We start from the raw sequence: 20434 nt of genomic DNA, 5'->3' as shown, positions 1-20434 counted from the left end.
CACAGTGCCCGGCCATAATTTTTTATTTTTTAGTAGAGATGGGGTTTCACCATGTTAGCCAGGCTGGTCTTGCTCCTGACCTCAAGTGATCCATCCGCCTCGGCCTCCCAAAATGCTGGGATTACAGGTGTGAGCCACCATGCCCGGCCTGAAACATTTTAAAATTTAAATTCCAGTGTATTAATAATGATTACGTACTTGGTCCCTCTTAGATTTATTTTTCTTTTGTACTACTTTATGTTATTACCTGACGGCTGAATGTATTCTGTACGTGCATCCAGTAATCTTCAACTGGATCATAACAGTATATTGCCTTGGTCAGTCCACCGGCAACATAGATCAGGTTGTTTAGGGATACAGCTGTTATACACCTCTTGGCAATTGGGATAGCTGCACGAAGTAGCCAAGAATTGGTTTCTGGATCATAAGATTGAACCTAATGACATATAAAAATATATAATTAAAATTTCTAAACAAAAATGGAAATGTACTTAATAAAGAGTCTACCGATACCTACAAACATTATTTAAAATAAATAAAATCCTATTAATTCAGAGAATTAAGAGAGGTTAGCCTGATAGTGAAATGTCTGAATTATGAACATTCTCAAATAAAATGAAAATTTATGACTATCAAGCAGAATAGAGTACCAAACACATAGAGATTGTTTCTAGAATGAATGGCCACCAGGTTTGTCAATTAAATTAACAGTATAAATTTTTTTACAATCGGATAAAATGGATAACTATGCCTCATACCTGAATATAACTTCTTAATGGTTTTAGGGAGTCCTTTCTTCAAAAGAAAACAAGTAAACCTCAATTCAGTCAGTATGCTCAGTATGCTCTGAACTATCACAAATTCTGAATTAATACATTCTAAATAAGCAACATTTGATCACATTATTTTAAACTGAATTTAGAAAAAGAATGAATAGATTGACGACATTCAGTTAACATTGCTAAACCAGCTAGGCATTAGACACTTTTTTCCAGAATAAACATTTCCTGAGATGTCAGGATAGCACGTATTCTTTTGTCCCAGGAGTTTACTGAATCGGAGCAACTTTGAGCCATCCTCTATTTACACTATGGAGGTTTCCTTTCCTTTTCTTTTTTCTGAAAAATACTTCGAAAGAATGTAGAAAATGACCCAGTTGGAAGCAGTGTATTTACCGTGTCTTACCATTTGCTAATTCACTTCCCAACTGTGTTTTGTGTAGTTTTTAGATTCTGTAGATGATAGCAAAGGTTCAGAACAATTTATTCAGTACAAAATCTCCACACAGACCGTCTCATTTCAAAAAGATTGGATCACATTTGTTAGAGCAAATTGTTAGATATACTAGAGTGTCACTTAAGCAACCCAGAATTCAATGTTTTTCTCCAAAAGTATATAGTACCAGAAATTTTTAAAAAGAACCCTCACACTAAGTGACCTGGCTACCTACTTGATAAGCCTTCTGTATTTCCCTTCTTGTACTTATCATTGGTAATTTCTTTAAAAGTGCATGGCTTACCTTATCAGAACAAGTATTATCATCAGGTCCTCCACCAATCACAAACAGTTTGCCTACACAGCTAGTCACTGCAGGAGAGCTCACTGCTTCCTTAAGGGGAGCAACTTCAGTCCATCGATTTGAAAAGGAATCATAACATTCTACGCTGCTAAGTCTGTTTTGCCCATCATAGCCTCCAACAACATATACCTATATGTAAAATACACATGGAAAAATCTTAATTATCAAAAGTCTGAATTTTGAAGTAGGTGGTTAAAGAATTAAGGGATCTCTTCTCTTTAAAATGCTAAATAAATATAATTGTAATATATTTAGCTCAGAGTTTCTGAGCTTTTTAAAAAATCATCATCCCCCTACCACCATCACAATCCAGGGAGCCTTTTTAGGTATTTTATTCCTAATAGTCTTCCCTCCATAAAATTTTAATGCCACAAATAAATTGTGTATCTATTTACCTTAATGTATGTATAGCTGTGCTTTATACATGAAAGAGTACATGTTTTTTTTTTCACCTTCTAAGAACCAATCTTTGCCCCCTTGGGGGTAATATTGCTCACACTGAGAATTGTACAATTTAGCTTAAATATTCACACTTATGGGTAATGAAATATTTGATTATTATAAAGTATTAAAACTCTGAAACTAAAATATTAGGAAAAAATTACTAGACTATGACAGTGCTGAAGGCAGGCCTATCTTTTAGCCCCTACAATATCTAGAAAAGTACTTGACACATAATGAACTCTAAAGTTCACAGAGCTTTTATGTACATTTTCTTTTCACAAATACAAGAAGGGTAGGGCAAATTAATATCTTTATATGACAAGTGAACCAATCAGTAAGATATTTATTAAATGGTTTATATGCAAAATATCCATTAAGCATTATGGTTTATATAGGGAACTTTCAACCTAACAAAGCTCTCCAGCAGCTTAACATCCACATTTCTCTCTCTCTCTTTTTCTCTTTCTGGAAATGGGTTTCATTTTGTTGCTCAGGCTGGAGTGCAGTGGTATGATCACAGCTCACTACTGCCTCAACCTCCCAGGTTTAAGTAATCCTTTCACCTCAGCTTCCCAAGTAGCTGAAACCACAGGTGTGTATCACCACACCCTACTGATTTATTTTTATTTTTCATAGAGACAGGGTCTCCCTCTGTTGCCCAGGCTGGTCTCTAACTCTTGGCCTCAAGCCATTCTCCCACCCTCAAGCAATCCTCCTGCCTCGGCGTCCCAAAGTGTTGGGATTACAGGAGTGAGCCATCACGCCCAGCTCACATCTCTCTTAATGGACTGTCCTCATTAACTCTTCCCTCCATAGCTAATTAACTGCTAAGTCTTCTTCCACAGCATCTTTCACATCTACCCCTTCCTTTACGTTTCCCGCTGCCATCACCCACTGGAGGGTCCACAACACTTCATACCTCTCAAATAACCTCCTGGCCTCCATGCTTGTTCTCTCTAAACCAGAGATTATTCTTCCTAAAAAAAACACTTTATCAATTCCTCTTAATATTTCAACAATGAATGTCTAAGGGTCAAGGCCAAACTTCATACCTTGTCATTCAAATTTGTCCACAATTTATCTTTCTGTGTGCCCCCAAATTTCCACAGTACTCAATGCCACTTATATCATGCATTTCTCACATTATGTTAAAATAATCTGTTGGTGAGTTTGGGTCCCCAGCACCACTCAGCTCGACAGGTTAAGTAACTTACAAAAGCTATATGGAATATATACACAGCTATATGGAGTATGGAACCTGTGGCACGATGTAGCAATTAAGGGCAAAGGCTTTGGTCACCAGCTCTGCCATCTAATGTAAGGGCAATTTATCTACCCTTTTGGAGACTCAAATTTATTTCCTCAATTTTATAATTTTTTTTTTTTGAGACAGAGTTTCGCTCTTGTTGCCCAGGCTTGAGTGCAATGGCGTGATCTCGGCACACTGCAACGTCCACCTCCTGGCTTCAAGTGATTCTCCTGTCTCGGCCTCCTGAGTAGCTGGGATTACAGGTACCTGCCACCATGCTCGGCTATATTTCCTCAATTTTAAAATGCAGACAATAATAGTATCTATCACATGGCATAATTTTGAGGATTAAACTTTAATACATACTCCTAAATGTGTAAATTAAAATATAATACATGCCATGAGCATCAAGATAAAATGCCTCTAGATTAAGAAAAGTTTGAGTTTTTGCCTCTGCTTTCTCATTTTTTGTGTAATCTTGGGAAGTGACTTAATCTCTTTGGGGTTATTTATAAGATGACCAAGTTACATGAAATACTCTCCATTATTCCATCATCCCTTCCTACTCTAAGATTTTTTTTCTTTTTTCTTTTTTTTTTTTTTTGACAGAGTCTCACTCTGTCACAGGGCTGGAGTGCAGCGGTGTGGCTCACTGCAACCTCTGACTCCCAGGTTTAAGTGATTCTGCCTCAGCTTCCTGAATAGCTGGGATTACAGGTGCCCATCACTTTGCTCAGCTAATTTTTTGTATTTTTGTAGAGACAGGGTTTCACCATGTTGGCCAGGCTGGTCTTGAACTCCTGACCTTGTGATTCACCTGCCTTGGCCTCCCAAAGTGCTGGGATTACAGGTGTGAGCCACCACACCCAGTAATTTTTTATTCTTTCTTGAAGATTACAGCCTAAGACACACTTCTAAGTTACCTTGGGGAGTGCTCCCCTAAGATTCTACATTCTAAACCATCCCAGGTTTCCTTAAACTGAGTATTTGTAAATTTAAGTATGTTTTATAAGCTTGAATTAAATTTATATTGTAATTTTAGCAAAATGGCTTCCATGAATTGAGCACTTGCTATGTAGGATAGGAATGATTCCTTTACTTTATTGATTTAGTGCTTCTAAGCTTTGGGTATCTTCAACTCAAGTATACTATTTTGTCAAATAAATTTGAATTTACCAATATATACATGGTTTTTGAGACATTAATACTTTTCATTTGCCTTTGTATGTCCAAACTAAATAATTATAAATTTTTAAGTCAGATAGCATCTCCTTCCAACCCCTGGATTATTTTAGCCCCTCTTTTCCAGTAATATTTTATCCTTCTTGAGGCACAGTCTCAAACACTATATATAATACAGTAGGTACTGACAAACCAAATGGTTTTAGAAAAGATTCTATTAACATGTTATTTCCAGTAAATCTGTCTCAAGGTCCTCATTATTTCATTGGCCATGTAGACAACAGCAGCACACTAGATCCAGGGCGTTAGGAATTAACAGCTTTTAAACTGTGTTTTGAGCTGGGCATGGTGGCTCCTGCCTGTAATCCCAGCACTTTGGGAGGCTGAGGCAGGAGGATCACTTGAACCCAGGAGTTTGAAACCAGCCCAGGCAACAGGATGAAACATCATCTCCACAAAATATGCAAAAATTAGCTGGGTATGATGGTGTGTGCCTGCAGTCTTAGCTACTAGGGAGGCTGAGGTGGAAGGATCACTTGAGCCCAGGATGTCGAGGCTGCAGTGAGCCATGATTGTGCTGCTGCACTACAGCCTCAGCAATACAGCAAGACCCTATCTCAAAAAATAAAAACATAAACTCTGTTTTGAGAAGCTCTAGTATTCTACACAGTGGTCCCCAACCTTTTTGGCACCAGGGAGCAGTTTCATGGAAGACAATTTTTCCACAGGTCTGGGTGGGGGACTGGTGGTGGTGGGATGGTTTGGGGATGTAACTGTTCCACCTCAGATCATCAGGCATTAGCTTCTTCTCATAAGCAGCTACAACCTAGATTTCCCTCATATGTGCTGTTCATGCTCCTATGAGAATCCAATGTGTGCTGATCTGACAGGAGGTGGAGTTGAGGCAGTAGAGCTCGCTCAGTGGCTGCTCACCTACTGCTGTGAAATTAGGTTCCCAACAGAACACTGCCTGCAGTGGCACAATCTTGGCTTACTACAAACTCCGCCTCCTGGGTTCAAGCGATTCTCCTCCCTCAGCCTCCCGAGAAGCTGGGACTACAGGTGCCGGCCACCACACCTGGCTAATTTTTGTATTTTTAGTAGAGACAGGGTTTCACCATGTTGGCCAGGATGGTCTAGATCTCTTGACGTCATGATCCGCCCACCTTAGCCTCCCAAAGTGCTGGGATTACAGGTGTGAGCCACCACGCTCAGCCTAGTATAGAGGTTTTAAGAAACCTGTGTGAGGAAAGAGAGGAAGGAGGACTAATAAGAGGCTGACGAAGAAAGGTTCCTGATCACCATTTCTGTTTCAACTAGAGCTTTGTTTTTTCAGTGGTGGTACTTAACTGTCTCCATAGGAAGGCCTATGAGACAGCAATCTTTTTAGAAGGGGGTGCTAGGAGATCAGCAGAAGACATATGCGAAAGCAAGTATGCTGCTTTTAGTTGTTCATTAATTTGAGGTGGTTTTGGACGAGCATATGGAGATGGGGGCAGAGAGAAGCTAAAGACTCTAAGGTAATCCTTGGTACAACTGCTGTATTTTCATCTGTTATGTAATAAATTTTTGTATTAGATATGACTTTTTAAAAGAGAGTATACAGGTTGAACTTCCCAAATCCTAAAAAATCTGAAATCCAAAATGTTCCAAATCTGAAACTTTATGAGTGATGACATTAATGCTCAAAGGAAATGCTCATTGGAACATTTCAGATCTTGGATTTTTTGATTTGGGATGCTCAACAAATACAATGAAAATATTCCACAATATGAAAAAAATCCAAAATATTTGGCCTGGTGCAGTGGCTCATGCCTGTAATCCCAGCATTTTGGGAGGCTGAGGCAGGCAGATCACTTGAGCCCAGGAGTTCGACACCAGCCTGGGCAATATGGAGAAACCCCATCTCTACAAAAAATACAAAATTAGCCAGGCGTGGTGGTGTGCACCTGTGGCCTTGGCTACTTGGGAGGCTGACGTAGAAGGGATAGTTTGGGTCCAGGAAGTCAAGGCTGTAGTGAGCAGTGATGGCACCACTATACTCCAGCCTGGGCAATAGAGTGAGAACCTGTCTAAAAAGAAAAGAAAAAAAAAAATCCCAAATCAGAAACACTTCTGGTCCCAAGCATTTTGGAAACTCCACCTGTAGTTGTTTTTAAAAAGTTTGCAAACTGGCTAGGTGCGGTGGCTCATGACTATAATCCCAGCCTTCTGGGAGGCCGAGGTGGGAGGATCACTTGAGCTCAGGAGTTGGAGATCAGCCTGGCCAACATGGCGAAACCCTGTCTCTAAAAATACAAAAATTAACCAGGTGTGGTGGCGAACACCTGTAATCCCAGCTACTCAGGTGTCTGAGGCAGGAGAATCACTTGCACCGGGAAGGCAGAAGTTGCAGCAAGCTAAATAATGCCACTGTACTCCAGCTTGGGCAACAGAGTGAGACCGTGTCTCAAAAAACAAAAAGAAAGTTTGATTCTCAGGTTCCTACAGACAGTAGATGGTTCAGAACCCAAGTAACGTATTGTTTATAATAATCATTAGCTGCAGTCAAGAATAGGTTTTCTTTAAAAATGTGAGTTTTTAAATTTAAATTTAAATTTTTTTTGAGATGGAGTCTCGCTCTGTTGCCAGGCTGGAGTGCAGTGGTGCGATCTCGGCTCACTGCAACCTCCGCCTCCCGGGTTCAAGCAATTCTCCTGCCTCAGCCTCCTGAGTAGCTGGGACTACAGGCGCACGCCACCACACCCAGCTTATTTTTTGTATTTTTAGGAGAGATGGGGTTTCACTACATTGGCCAGGATGGTCTCGATCTCCTGACCTCATGATTCGCCCACCTTGGCCTCCCAAAGTGCTGGGATTACAGGCGTGAGCCACCGTGCCCGGCCTGTTAGTGAGTTTATCTTAATATTTATTTAAAATAAAAAAGATAAAATACATGACTTTGGATAAATATATCTCTGCCTGACTGGCAAAGTTAGTAAAAAGAAAACAAACTGCATGGGTTAGACATTGGCCTGTCTGTATCTGATGTAACTCCTTTATTTTCCAATGCTTCTTAGGCATTTGGACTCCAGTGATGCATGAGAAGAGAAATGTGCTGCACTGCCATGAATTCCAAATTAGGAGAACAAAATATCCATTCAAAAGTACAGTGTCATATTGTTTATATCTTTGGTTTATCTATTGAGGTTAGAAATGGAAGGAAATACAATTTGAATCCAAAATACCCAGAGGGTGAGTAAAATGAAAGATTCAGCTGTGGTATTTACTTTGGAAATGTACCAGCAATAGTAATAAAAAGTGGTTTCTCTTACTTTACCAAGGAGGACAGCCATTTTGTGACGCCATCTGCCTTTATTGAGAGAGGCAACTCTGATCCAAATATTTAACTGTGAGTTATAAATCCAGACATCACGGCTGTTGATTCTTCCACCTTTAAATGCAAAACAATGTACACACAATAATTTATCACAATATAGCTGTCACCAAGAGATCTGTGCCACCAAGGCATAGGTAAAGAAAACATGGAATTCATTCATCTAATTCAAGAATTTGAGAATTCAGCTCAATAAAGACCTCTTGAAGTTTAATGGAAATAGTTCTACAGAGCAAATTTAAACTTTACCAATTGTTATCTTGATATGTGGTAATTATAGATCCAAAATAATAAAATACAGGATGTGAATTTTACAAACATAAAACATTATTAGTTTAAGAGTAAGACATCGGAAGCACCCAAATAATGGTATTATTCTAAAGGTTTGTTCTTTAAATCACCCATTTTTCAAAAAGCATACTATTGTGAAAAATAAAGTATGTATTGTTATATTTCTCAGTGTGGATAATATATACAATAATCTGCAAAGCTGGTGAAATTATTTTACCAATTAACAGACTTCCCATCATAGACACTATAGTTATACTTTGTATAAGTCTGTCATTTTATTTTCTAATTTTAAAGGTAACATATCACATATCATAAAGAAGTTCAAGTTAAGAATTTTAAAGCAAATCTTATTTCATAAACTTTGGGGAGAATTTCAAAAACATGGGTGAATTAGAGATGCTTAATTCTACGAGTACTTCTGACATGCAAAGAGGTAACGTTTAAAAAATTATAGCATATTCTACATGCATTTGAGAGCATTTAAAATATGACATGATTAAAGGCATTTTCTGGTGGATCTTTTGTAAATCATTCCATGTCATCTTGTACCTGTTTGTGTTTTTTTTGTTGTTTTTTTTTGTTTGTTGTTTTTGAGACTGAGTCTCACTTTGTCACCAGGCTGGAGTGCAGTGGCGCAATCTCGGCTCACTGCAATCTCCACCCCCTGAGTTCAAGCGATTCTCCTGACTCAGCCTCCCAAGTAGCTGGGACTACAGTTGCCCACCACCACACACGGCTAATTTTTTAATTTTTTTAGCAGAGATGGGGTTTCACCATGTTGGCCAGGATGGTCTCGATCTTCTGACCTGGTGATCTGCCCGCCTCGGCCTCCCAAAATGCTGGGATTACAGGTGTGAGCCACTGTGCCTGGCCTTGTACCTGTTTTTAAGAGCAAAAAGTCATGCTTGGTTTTATTTGTTGTAAACTGGTCTTCCTAAAGTGGGAGTATTCACATTTTAAGACACTGTGGATGTTTAAAATAATGAAGCTGTGTCCAAATTAAAAGTAGCTACTGTAATAATTCTATATTTACCTGAAACAAGAATGTCATTCCTTAGAGCACAGACTGCATACTCTGATTTGGTAAATTCTGGAAGCTTAGCCAAAGACTTCCATTCTCCTGTTACAGGATCATAGCACTCAGTGTATGGAAGATTAAATCCTCCAACTCGCTCACATCCTCCAACGACAACTATCACCTCAGAATAGCCAGTGGACCTAAAATAATAATAATTAGTGTACATAAATAATATTACATTAAAATATTCTCAAGATTTTTTCTTAAAACTCTAAAAACAAACCACACACTATTATAAACAGTTAAGTTTCTTCTCTGTGCATGTGCCAAACAGTACAGGCTGGAAATTACTTACTTTGAGAACCTTTACAGGGGAGCTAGTGACATCATTATTCCACAGAAAATTTCTGTTGGTATTTTTTACTATTGGTTTTGACCTGAAAATTGTGAAGCAGTCCAAAAATCCTATCTAACCCAATCAGAACCCTGGGAATATTAAGGATGACTTTCAAAAGGAGTTTTGCAGTGATTCAGATATGCATAACCACACAAGGGAAGATAATGCATTTTTTTCTAACTGTAGGAAAATGGTGCTTTTTCATCAGCTTGCTAGTTCTAAAAAATTAATTCATAGTATAATTCAAGCACCCTTTAAAGGAATATGTATATGTACTTGTTTAGAAATTAATATTTAAAATACAAAGTCAAGTAAATTAAGGTAATCCAACTCAAAATATTGGGTAATCACTAAAAAGGCTAACAGAGTTTATAACAAAGAATGTTAAAGGAGAAAAGCAAGATGAAAAATTGTACATTAGGCATGTTCAATACTATCTAAAAAGTGTATCTGGAAAGAATATACCAAAATGCTAAAGATAGTTGTCTCTGAATTGTGTGGCTCCCCCCATTTCTCTCATTACAAATTTCCAAACCAATAATGAGCCTGAGCTATTTTTAGAATGCAAAAAACAGCTTTTAACACCACTAAAAGAATTCTAATGTTTATGTTAATCACTAGCTTCTGTCATTTTAAAAATTTAAAATAGAGACAGGAATAACCAAAAGCTTATCCACAATTTTTTTGTTCTTAAGGTTCAATTGATAGTTTAGGAATTTTAAAATTATTTAGCTTTTATATTTTTCACAAATATAATCTAAATGAAAATGTTTCATATTTACATTTTATGGTTGCTACAAGTTAAGCCTCACAAGAAAAATGCCAACAATCCTTCTTCTCTTACTTAAATATAGAGGGGGAAAAAAAAACCCACATCAGAACACTGATTTGTAATTTTAGTCAGTGTGCTGTTACACAATTACAGTAGGAAAAAAACAAGTAATACTGGCGCGTCTCTTTTAACAGAGCTATTCTAGCTATATTTACTCAGAGCTATGTCAACTAACCAAATCACTTACCTATTCTATGCCAGGCATACTTTTTCCATTATAAAATCAGAAATACATATGGGAGAAAAGAATTCTCTCCATACATGCAACCAAAAGTACTTTTAGGAATCCAGGAAATTATATAACCTTTACCTAGTATTCAGTAAAACATTAACAGAAGGACCCAGATATTATCAGTAATATTTACTATTTTCCAAGTAATTCCAAAATAAAAATATTAAAAATAAAGAGAGCACAGCACCAGATACTTTAGTAGTATAACTACTGATTTATCATTCTTTCCATTAAGTATCATTTCCTAAAATACACTTAAAATCTAAGACAAATCATCAAAAAAAGGTGATATTCCTCAAAGTCTTATTTATTGGTTAATCAAAACGAACACTGTTAGTCACTGAAGTTAAATCACTTCTAACTGTCTTAATATAAAATCCAGAGTAATGATTATATATCATAGGATATTGTTTTATCCTTTCCTTATTGCACATTACTTGGTTTATACTTTCCCTTTTTTTAACTTGCTTGCCTTTTTCAAGACTTCTTAGCCCGATAAACATATGTTATCTGTTTTTGTACTTTGGAACAGAAAGAGAAAACAGCATGAAAAGCTAATTGCTAAAATATTTAGTACCAATAAATAAAGGGTAACTTCAATGTCTGCTAGAACGTGTGTCTATCTGAAAGGATTAGCAAGCTAGTAGTTTTACTTGTATTAAATATCCTATTTGCAACCAAATGGCTTTTAGCTATATCTGATGTTCTCATCAGAGACTGTTAACCCAATAAAAGCATTATTTCTTGAGCTTGGAGAAATACTTATCTCAGGCAGAGAGCTAATGGCCTTAAAGGAAATAGGTTACTCCAGCTGATAATGGCAAGTAAAACAAAATGGCAGGCAAGATGATAGTATAGCATAAATAAAATTTTGGATACCCATGTAATCTGTTTCTAGAGTGAATGTCATGTCACTGTATTTCATTAATTCTTTTTTTTTTTTTTTAATAGAGACAAGGTCTTACTCTATTGCCAAGGCTAGAGTACAGTGGCGAGATCGTGGCTCACTGCCACTCCAACTCCTGGCTGAAGTGAGCCTCTTGCCTCAGCCTCCCAGGTAGTTGGGACTACAGGCACATGTCACCACATCTAGTGAATTTAAATTTTTTTTTTTTGTAGAGACGAGGTCTCACAATGTTGCCCAGGTTGGTCTCAAACTCATGCGCTCAAGTCATTCTCCTGCCTTGGACTCCCAAAGCACGAAGATTACAGCATGAGTCACCATGCCCAGCTTCATTAATTCTTTAAAGTAAAAAATCCAGGCCGGGTACAGTGGCTCATACCTGTAATCCCAGCACTTTGGGAGGCTGAGGTGGGCGAATCATGAGGTCAAGAGATCGAGACCATCCTGGCCAACCTGGTGAAACTCCGTTTCTGCTAAAAATACAAAAATTAGCTGAGCACGGTGGCGTGCGCCTGTAGTCTCAGCTACTCGGGAGGCTGAGGCAGGAGAATTTCTTGAACCTAGGAGGTGGAGGTTGCAGTGAGTCGAGATTGCGCCACTGCACTCCAGCCTGGCAACAGAGACTCTGTCTCAAAAAAAAAAAAAAAAAAAAATCTGATTTTCTGCTATGATGCAATAACAAATATTTGTTACTTTAGTATTAATTCTCTCCATTTACTTCTAGGAAAGTGTGATGACCAAATTATCCTTTTTACAATGGTAATACATCTTTTAAAAATCTTCTTTTATCATAAATTTGAGAAAATATCAAATTAAAAGTTCATGTTCTTTGATTTACGTGAAAGATAAAACAATCATAAATCCACAGGATAGGGCTGGGCGTGGTGGCTCACGCCTGTAATCCCAGCACTTTAGAAGGCCTAGGCGGGCAGATCACGAGGTCAAGAGTTCAAGACCAGCCTGGCCAACATGGTGAAACTCCCACCTCTACTAAGAATACAAAAATTATCTGGGTGTGGTGGCAGACACCCGTTATCCCAGCTACTTGGGAGGCTAAGGCAGAAGTCCTTGAACCCAGGAGGCGGAAGTTGTAGTGAGCCGAGGTTGTGCCACTGCACTCCAGCCTGGGTGACAGAGTAAGACTCCATCTCAAAAAAAAAAAAAATTCCACAGGATATTCTAAACCACATTTAAAAATGTAGTAATTATTGGATTCAATTTAAATATCTTGAAAGGTAAAATAGAGGAATTGCTGGCTGAAATAACTGACCTACTTATAATTAATGCCAAATATGCTAGACATGAGGAGTGCCAAAAAAAGTGTTGAAAAGTGATCCTGGCTAATAAGAATATCTGAACATATATTTTTAAAACATATACAATAGGAAAGGAAGTATGTCCATGTAGTATGAAATTGGGGAGGAGAAGGGAGAGATATTAGTGATATAGTCTGTTCACTATTCTAAAACCCAGAAATACCTGAAAATCAAACCATCAAATCAAAATAATGAACTAAAATAGAGATACGAGATTTTAAGCCTTAAAGAGACAGAATGGTTCTCTAGTCTTTAAGATATGACAGTTACCAAACTCAGTGTATTAATTTATCTAAAAGAGACTATGCATCAAAAAAGGGGAGGTCAGCTGTAGAAGCAATAAGTAAATGAATAAAGAAATGAATCAAAGAGTAAATGATAATCACAGAGGCAAACATTTGCTGTGCCCATTCAGGTTATTATCTAAGGGAGAGACAATCTAAGCTAAGCTACCTAGAATAGTATTGGTCTTTTGGCAAGAATGTTTTGATGGTGGGTGAGACTTCCTCAAGCTATATACTAGCTGAGAGGACTTCAGTTCTAAAGGTCTGCTAACTCTGTTTGAATTCCATGCTTGCCAAATGACCTTTGAAAACTTGGGCTTCCCATGTAGTGACTTGTCCATAGTTAGAGAATATTACCAGGCAGATTGACTTAAAATAGGTAGCCTGCTTGTTAATTCCATTTCTTATTGCAAACAGATATATACAGACTAGGAGATGAGTTAATTAGTCTGTCATACTTAATGTTAAATCTGCCTCTAATAGTCTGATCTACTGTATAAAAAGAAAAAGTTCCTGAGCCTAGAGGTGCTTGTTAATTCCATTTCTTATTGCAAACAGATATATACAGACTAGGAGATGAGTAATTGGTCTGTCATTCTTAATGTTAAGTCTGCCTCTAATAGTCTGATCTATTCTTACTGTATAAAAAGAAAAAGTTCCTGAGCCTAGAGGAATCACTGGATCATGGTGAATTCACCAATATAAATGACCCCATTAGACACTTACACCAGCCATAAGCCTTAGAGCTTTTTTTTTTTGAGACGGAGTCTTGCTCTGTCACCCAGGCTGGAGTGCAGTGGCACGATCTCAGCTCACTGCCAGCTCCGCCTCCTGGGTTCACGCCATTCTCCTGCCTCAGCCTCCCAAGTACCTGGGACTACAGGAGCCCACCACCACGTCTGGCTAATTGCTTTTGTATTTTTAGTAGAGACAGGGTTTCACTGTGTTAGCCAGGATGGTTTCAATCTCCTAACCTTGTGATCCGCCCGCCTCAGCCTCCCAAAGTGCTGGGATTACAGGCGTGAGCCACCGCGCCGGGCCAGAGCTTTTAAATTTGGTTGAGGACACAGTATCAATTTGTGTGGTAAGGCTTTCCACCTGAAACTGTAATAGGTAGGACTGCTTCTATATGAAAATGGCTATATTGATCAAAAGACTCAAAATGCCAACTTTTCAAAACTGGCAATTATCTAAGAATTTATCATCAGAAACTAATCATAGACATGCTTAAATATGTAGCCACAAAGATGCTCATCTTACTTAATGGTAAAAAATTAAAAACAAATGTTGGGATGGGTGGGTTGCAGAATACTCATGTTATAGAAAGACATTTACCACATACTAACTGGTAAAAACAGACTATGAAATAGATCACAACCCTGTAAATGAAATAATAAATTCACACAGAAAAAAAGAGAGAATACTTTGGTAGGCTAAAACAGGGGGAGGATCACTCGAGCCCAGGGGTTTGAGACCAGCCTAAGCAACATATGGAGATCCTGTCTCTACAAAAAATACAAAAATTAGTCAGGCATGGTGGTGTGTGCCTATAGTTCCAGCTACTCAGGAGGCTGAGGTGGGAAAATCGCTTGAGCCAGGGAGGTCTAAGCTGCAATAAGCCATGATCGCGCCACTGCACTCTAGCCTGGGTGACAGAGGGAGACCTCGTCTCAAAAAAAAGAAAAGAAAAATGCCAAAGGTTTACAATGTTACCTTTTCGAGCTGAAAATTTGGGTAATAATTTTTGCTTCTCTCATTCTCTAAATTTTCTCCAATTAACATATTGCTTATTTCTGTTAAGAAAGAACAAAAGAACAAAAAGAACACCACCACCTTACTATTAATGGTTACTACTGAGTATGTGCTCAAGCTAGTACGGAACGGGATTTTCAGTCATCACATTTCTGCTACATGATTCTGCTCCCATGACCATAGGTAAATATCCAGAAAATGTTGTCTGCTATGTCAGAGATTATGTCTCCCCAAGAGAAGGACAGATTCATTCTCTCTGACTGACAGAACTTGTAATATGTCAACCCCAAACCTATGTATGGCCATATTCTGCCAGACTAATGGGAGGGAATGATGCAGACATGCAGAGAAAAGCAGAGGCAAGAGGTAGAGAGAAGGCACTGTATGGTTTCTGATAGCTTTTTAGTAGCCTGTTCCAGTCTTTGAGGTCTTATCGAATTTTTGCTCCTAGGTCCTACAAGGCACTGATTCTTGTATCTTTTTTTTTTTTTTTTTGAAACGGAGTCTCACTCTCTGTTGCCCAGGCTGGAGTGCAGTGGCACAATCTTGCAATCTCTGCCTCCTCCCGGGTTCAAGCCATTCTCCTGTCTCAGTCTCCAGAGCAGCTGGGATTATAGGAACGCACCACCATGCCCAGCTAATTTTTGTATTTTTAATAAACACAGGGTTTCACCATGTTGGCCAGGCGGGTCTCGAACTCCTGACCTCAAGTGATCCACCCACCTCAGCCTCCCAAATTGCTCAGATTACAGGTAGGTGTGAGCCACTGTGCCCGTATTCTTGTATCCTTTTAATACATTTCCCTTTTATGCTTGAGCTGGTGAGTTTGTTTCTATTTGCAATCAGAATTTGGATACACTAGAGTTCAATGGATTGCAGAAAAAAACCAACAACCTACAAATGACTTTCAAACTCAGGAAAAGATGCTCAATCATTTACACTAAAAAAGTAAATGCACACTTTGGGAGACCAAGGTGGGAGGATCACTTGAGCCCAGGAGTTTGAGACCAGCATGGGCAACAGAGTGAGATCCTGTCTCTACAAAAAACAAATAATAATTAGCAGGGCATGGTGACCCACGCCTGTAGTTCCAGCTACTCAAGAAGCTGAGGCGGGAGGACTGCTGGAGTCTGGGAGACTGAGGCTGCCGTGAGCTACGACTGCATCACTGTACTCCAGCTTGGACAACCAGAGCAAGAATCTGAAAAAAAAAAAAAAAAAAAGGAGGAAGGAAGGAAATGTAAATGAAAATTATGAGATAACACTTTCACTTTGCAGAGTAGCAAAGATTTATAAAAACTAATGTAAATAAATTATACTGGCAAAGGAGTGCAAAAATAGGCACTTTCTTATTTTTGCTGAAGTATAAATTGAAAGGCAATTTTTACAATACCTGTTAAGATTTAAAATGCAAATATCCTATGACTGAGCAAGTCTACTTCTAGTAATTCAAACTATAAATTAACAGTGTAATGTACACAAAGACAATGTACAGGAATATTCACTAAGTATCGTTTGCAATGGCAAAAAAATGAATTAGAAACAACCTAAATATCCATAAAGAGATTGATTAAATAAATTATGGTTTATCCATAAGTAGGACACCATACAGCTCTTTCAAAAGAACAAGTCTGACATTTTCTATAATAGTAATAATAATGAGATCTATATGTGATGATATAGAACAGTTTCCAAAATACTTTTAAGTGGGAAATGCAAGGTGAGTGCTGTACCCCACTATCTGCATAAAAAGAAGTAAGGAGGCATTCACACACAACTATGCAAATAATAGTTCTGTTTTTGTTTTTTTTTTTTTTTGAGACAGAGTCTCGCCTGTCATCCAGGCTAGAGCGCAATGCTGCGATCTCAGCTCACTGCAACCTGAGTCCTGGGTTCAAGTGATTCTTGAGCCTCAGTCTCCCAAGTCGCTGGGATTACAGGTGTCCACTACCACGCCCAGCTAATTTTTGTATTTTTAGTAGAGACGGGGTTTCACCATGCTGGCCAGGCTGGTCTCGAACTCCTGACTTCAGGTGATCTGCCCGCCTCAGCCTCCCACAGTGCTAGGATTACAGGCGTGAGCCACCATGCCCAGCTATACAAAGAATACTTCTAAAAGAGGTTCAAAAAACTAGTAATAAAGGTATCCTTTGAGAGCAGAATCAAGGGTTCTCTGAAGGGTCAAGCAGAGGGAGATTTACAATGTATACTCTTTATGTAAAAATATTTGAGTTCAAAACAACATTGAATTAACATATATATGTGTGTGTATATATATATAGACTGTAGGCCACTCATCCTATAATATAGGAAAATAGCATTCTTCAGTGGGATTGGAATAGGAATTCAGAACACTAACTTTGAGCCCTGGCTCTGGTACTAACTAGCTTTGTGACTAGGAGCAAGTGAGTTAACTGTGCCTCAGTTTTATCACCTGTAAAATACAGAATGAAGGGATTTATTAAATAATCATAAAACACTATTTCTTAAGAAAAAATATATTTAGAACTCCCTTGGTCTTCTCATTTGTTTTCAACAGGAACTTGAGGCTTGCCTTCAATACGGCAATTAGATTCCTATGATCACTATATAGTAACTGATTATCAGGTAAGAGATAGTAGAAAATATTAGAAGAGACAAGTACTGAATGGCTGATTCCAACCTCAAAATGATGAACTTACTAAGTCTTAGCTATGTCTATTGCTCAGTGGAGTCTGGCAAAGGGCATCAATTTTTTTCAGACATGAACAACTTGCCATGTATGGTCAATATATCAGAAGACACTTGCCCAGTTTAATGCCATCCATGTTTCCTCTTGGGAACCTCATTTTGTAGGCAGCCCAGGCCTACCAAAATGGAAAATTAGCATCTATCAGGGGAAATGGCTCTTTCCAGGGAATTGTTATGGTAGGTGGTAATGATGTGGATCAGGACAGGATGCGAAAGCAGTAGCATCAGAACCACACTACCACACAATCATGAGTTTAAAAGTTTGGTATTTAGGCTGGTATGGGAAATATGGAAATCAGTATTTGGAGTAAAAGAGGGGGAAGAAATGGAAATTAGGTGTACTAGAGATCAGAATCAGACTGTTAAAACAATAGTCAGGAATACGAAACATCAGTTAGGGACCATAGAGTAAATATCACAGTTTATTCATGAGTTGGGATGAGGTTGGGGCAGAGAGGCCCATCACAAGCAGAAAAGTAAGTTACTTTTCTCCAGATGAAAAGGGTTGAAGCCTAGCACTTAGCATACTGAGTTGGCACATATACAGGTAACTCAAATATTTATTAGATGAAATTTAAGACCTGCTTAAGTTAGCTACCATATTAATTCTCTACCGAGTTCAAAAGTATTTCTGAGCCCAAACATACATCTAAGTAATTTTTTTTTTTCTTTTGAGACCGAGTCTCGCTCTCTCGCCCAGGTTGGAGTGCAATGGCGCGATCTCAGCTCACTGCAAGCTCCGCCTCCCGGGTTCACACCATTCTCCTGCCTCAGTCTCCAGAGTAGCTGGGACTACAGGCGCCCGCCACCACGCCCGGCTAATTTTTTGTATTTTTAGTAGAGACGGGTTTCACCGTGTTAACCAGGATGGTCTCAATCTCCTGACTTCGTGATCCGCCCACCTCAGCCTCCCTAAGTGCTGGGATTACAGGCGTGAGCCACTGCGCCCGGTCACATCTAAGTATTAATATGAACTTTTTCTACCTCAAATGTTTTCCACACTAATATTAAACTTTTGAGCTAGAAACAAGTTTCAAAATCATGTTGGGGAGTCAGGAAGAGGGCCGAAGGAAGAAAGGAGGAAAGAGAGGAAATTAAGAATGCTAAGGGCGGTTTGGCATAGTGGCTCATGCCTGTAATCCTAGCACTTTGGGAAGCCTAGGTGGAAGGATCTCTTGAACCCAGCAGTTCGGCACTAGCCTGAGCAACATGGGGAGACCCCATTTCTACAGAAAATAAGCCAGAGATGGTGATCCATGCCTGTAGTCCTAGTTACTTGGGAGGCTGAGGTGGGAGAATCACCTGAGCCTAGGAAGTGGAGGCTTCAGTGAGCAGTGATGGCACCACTACACACCAGTCTGGGTGACAGAGTGAGACCCTGTCTCAGAAAAAAATAAAATAAAAAAAAGATGCTAAGGGCACACTGAATGAAGGCAGAGGATGTAGTGCAGTTATACAGTATCATCATTTTTGAAGAATGTCTATTTTTAAAATTTTAATTAATTTTTTTTTTGAAACGGAGTCTCTGTCACCAGGCTGGAGTGCAGTGGTGCGATCTTGGCTCACTGCAATCTTTGCCTCCCAGGTTCAAGCAATTCCTCTGCCTCAGCCTCCTCAGCCTCCCGAGTAGATGGGACTATAGGCACACTCCACCATGCCTACTAATTTTTTGTATTTTAGTAGAGACGGGATTTCACCATGTTGGCCAGGATGGTCTCAATCTCCTGACCTTGTGATCTGCCCGCCTCCGCCTCCCAAAGTGCTGGGATTACAGGTGTGAGCCACTGCGCCCGGCCAATACAATTTTTTTGAGTCAGGGTATTGCTCTGCCACCCAGGCTGGAATGCAATGGCCTGCTCATGGCTCCTTGTTAACCTCAAACTCCTAGGCAAGTGATCCTCCTGCCTCACTCAGCCTCCCAAGTAGCTAGGACTACAGGTGCATACTACAATGCCTGGCTAACTTTTTCTTTTTTTTCTGTAGAAACAGGGTGTCATTATGTTGCCCAGGCTGGTCTTGAACTCCTGGGCTCAAGCAACCCCCATGACTTGGCCTCTCAAAGTGCTTGATTACAGGTGTGAGCCTACAGCCATTGTTTCTAAGATTTACTCCTGTGATTAGTCTCTACTGTTTTTTCCACACACCTAAGGGTTTACAACTGGCAGGGCAGATTATCAAAGCTTTCATGCTCTTAAATTGGCCTATATCCTCTTTCTAGGAAACTAATTACCACACTGTTTTTAATATAATGCATTTTCGGGTTTTCTCTGTCATTTAAGAGACATGTGGGTATACAGGGAGAACTTCTATTATGGGTTGAGCTTTGGACAATACTTGGCACAGAATAGATACTAAAGGAACACTGGCTGATAAAGAGAGTATAACCTAACTGTACATTGTAGGGATTAGACTGCCACCACCCTAAACCAGAGTTAATCTCTGCATCACTAATGGTGGGACACCCAGATATGCTGTGACTCCTAATATGATGCAATATAATATACACATTACATAGGATTAATTCTAGCCATAAATATTTAACTTATATTCATCTAACTGAAGCTCATAGAACCAACTTCCAGTTTCCAGGAAACACAGCTAAATGATGCCATAAGGAAGCAATGAGACTGATCCAAAAGGTAGAATATTTTTCTGGACAACTTCCCCATTGACAAGTTAGAATCATGAAAAAGAAACTGTTTTGAAGTAAAAGAGATTTCATAGAGATAACCTGATGTAGTGAGTAATCGCAGTTCGGATCCAGGTTTATTAAAGAACAGTTTGGAAGACTGGGGGAGTCTGAATACAGGTTGCGTATTAGATAATATGAATTATTATTATTAACTTT

At 38.9% G+C, this 20434-nt stretch overlaps 1 protein-coding gene across 13 annotated transcripts in view; it reads right to left on the bottom strand.

Annotated features, from left to right (window-relative positions):
* The window catches only part of LOC105480599 (kelch-like protein 24), a 176217-nt gene that overhangs the window by 136848 nt on the left and 18935 nt on the right, over nt 1-20434 (bottom strand). For all 13 annotated transcript variants that reach the window (XM_071091344.1, XM_071091346.1, XM_071091343.1 and 10 more), the window contains 4 exons: nt 9155-9339; nt 7769-7887; nt 1520-1708; nt 248-436 (listed from right to left, as the gene is read on the bottom strand). In XM_071091344.1, coding sequence (XP_070947445.1) covers nt 248-436; nt 1520-1708; nt 7769-7887; nt 9155-9339 — 682 coding nt within the window. The remainder of the gene's footprint in view (nt 1-247; nt 437-1519; nt 1709-7768; nt 7888-9154; nt 9340-20434) is intronic.

The sequence above is a fragment of the Macaca nemestrina genome, chromosome 2 (assembly GCF_043159975.1).
Source record: "Macaca nemestrina isolate mMacNem1 chromosome 2, mMacNem.hap1, whole genome shotgun sequence".
NCBI lineage: Eukaryota > Metazoa > Chordata > Mammalia > Primates > Cercopithecidae > Macaca > Macaca nemestrina.
The sequence above is the reverse complement of the archived record's forward strand: the minus strand, read 5'-3'. Positions and strand labels throughout refer to the sequence as shown.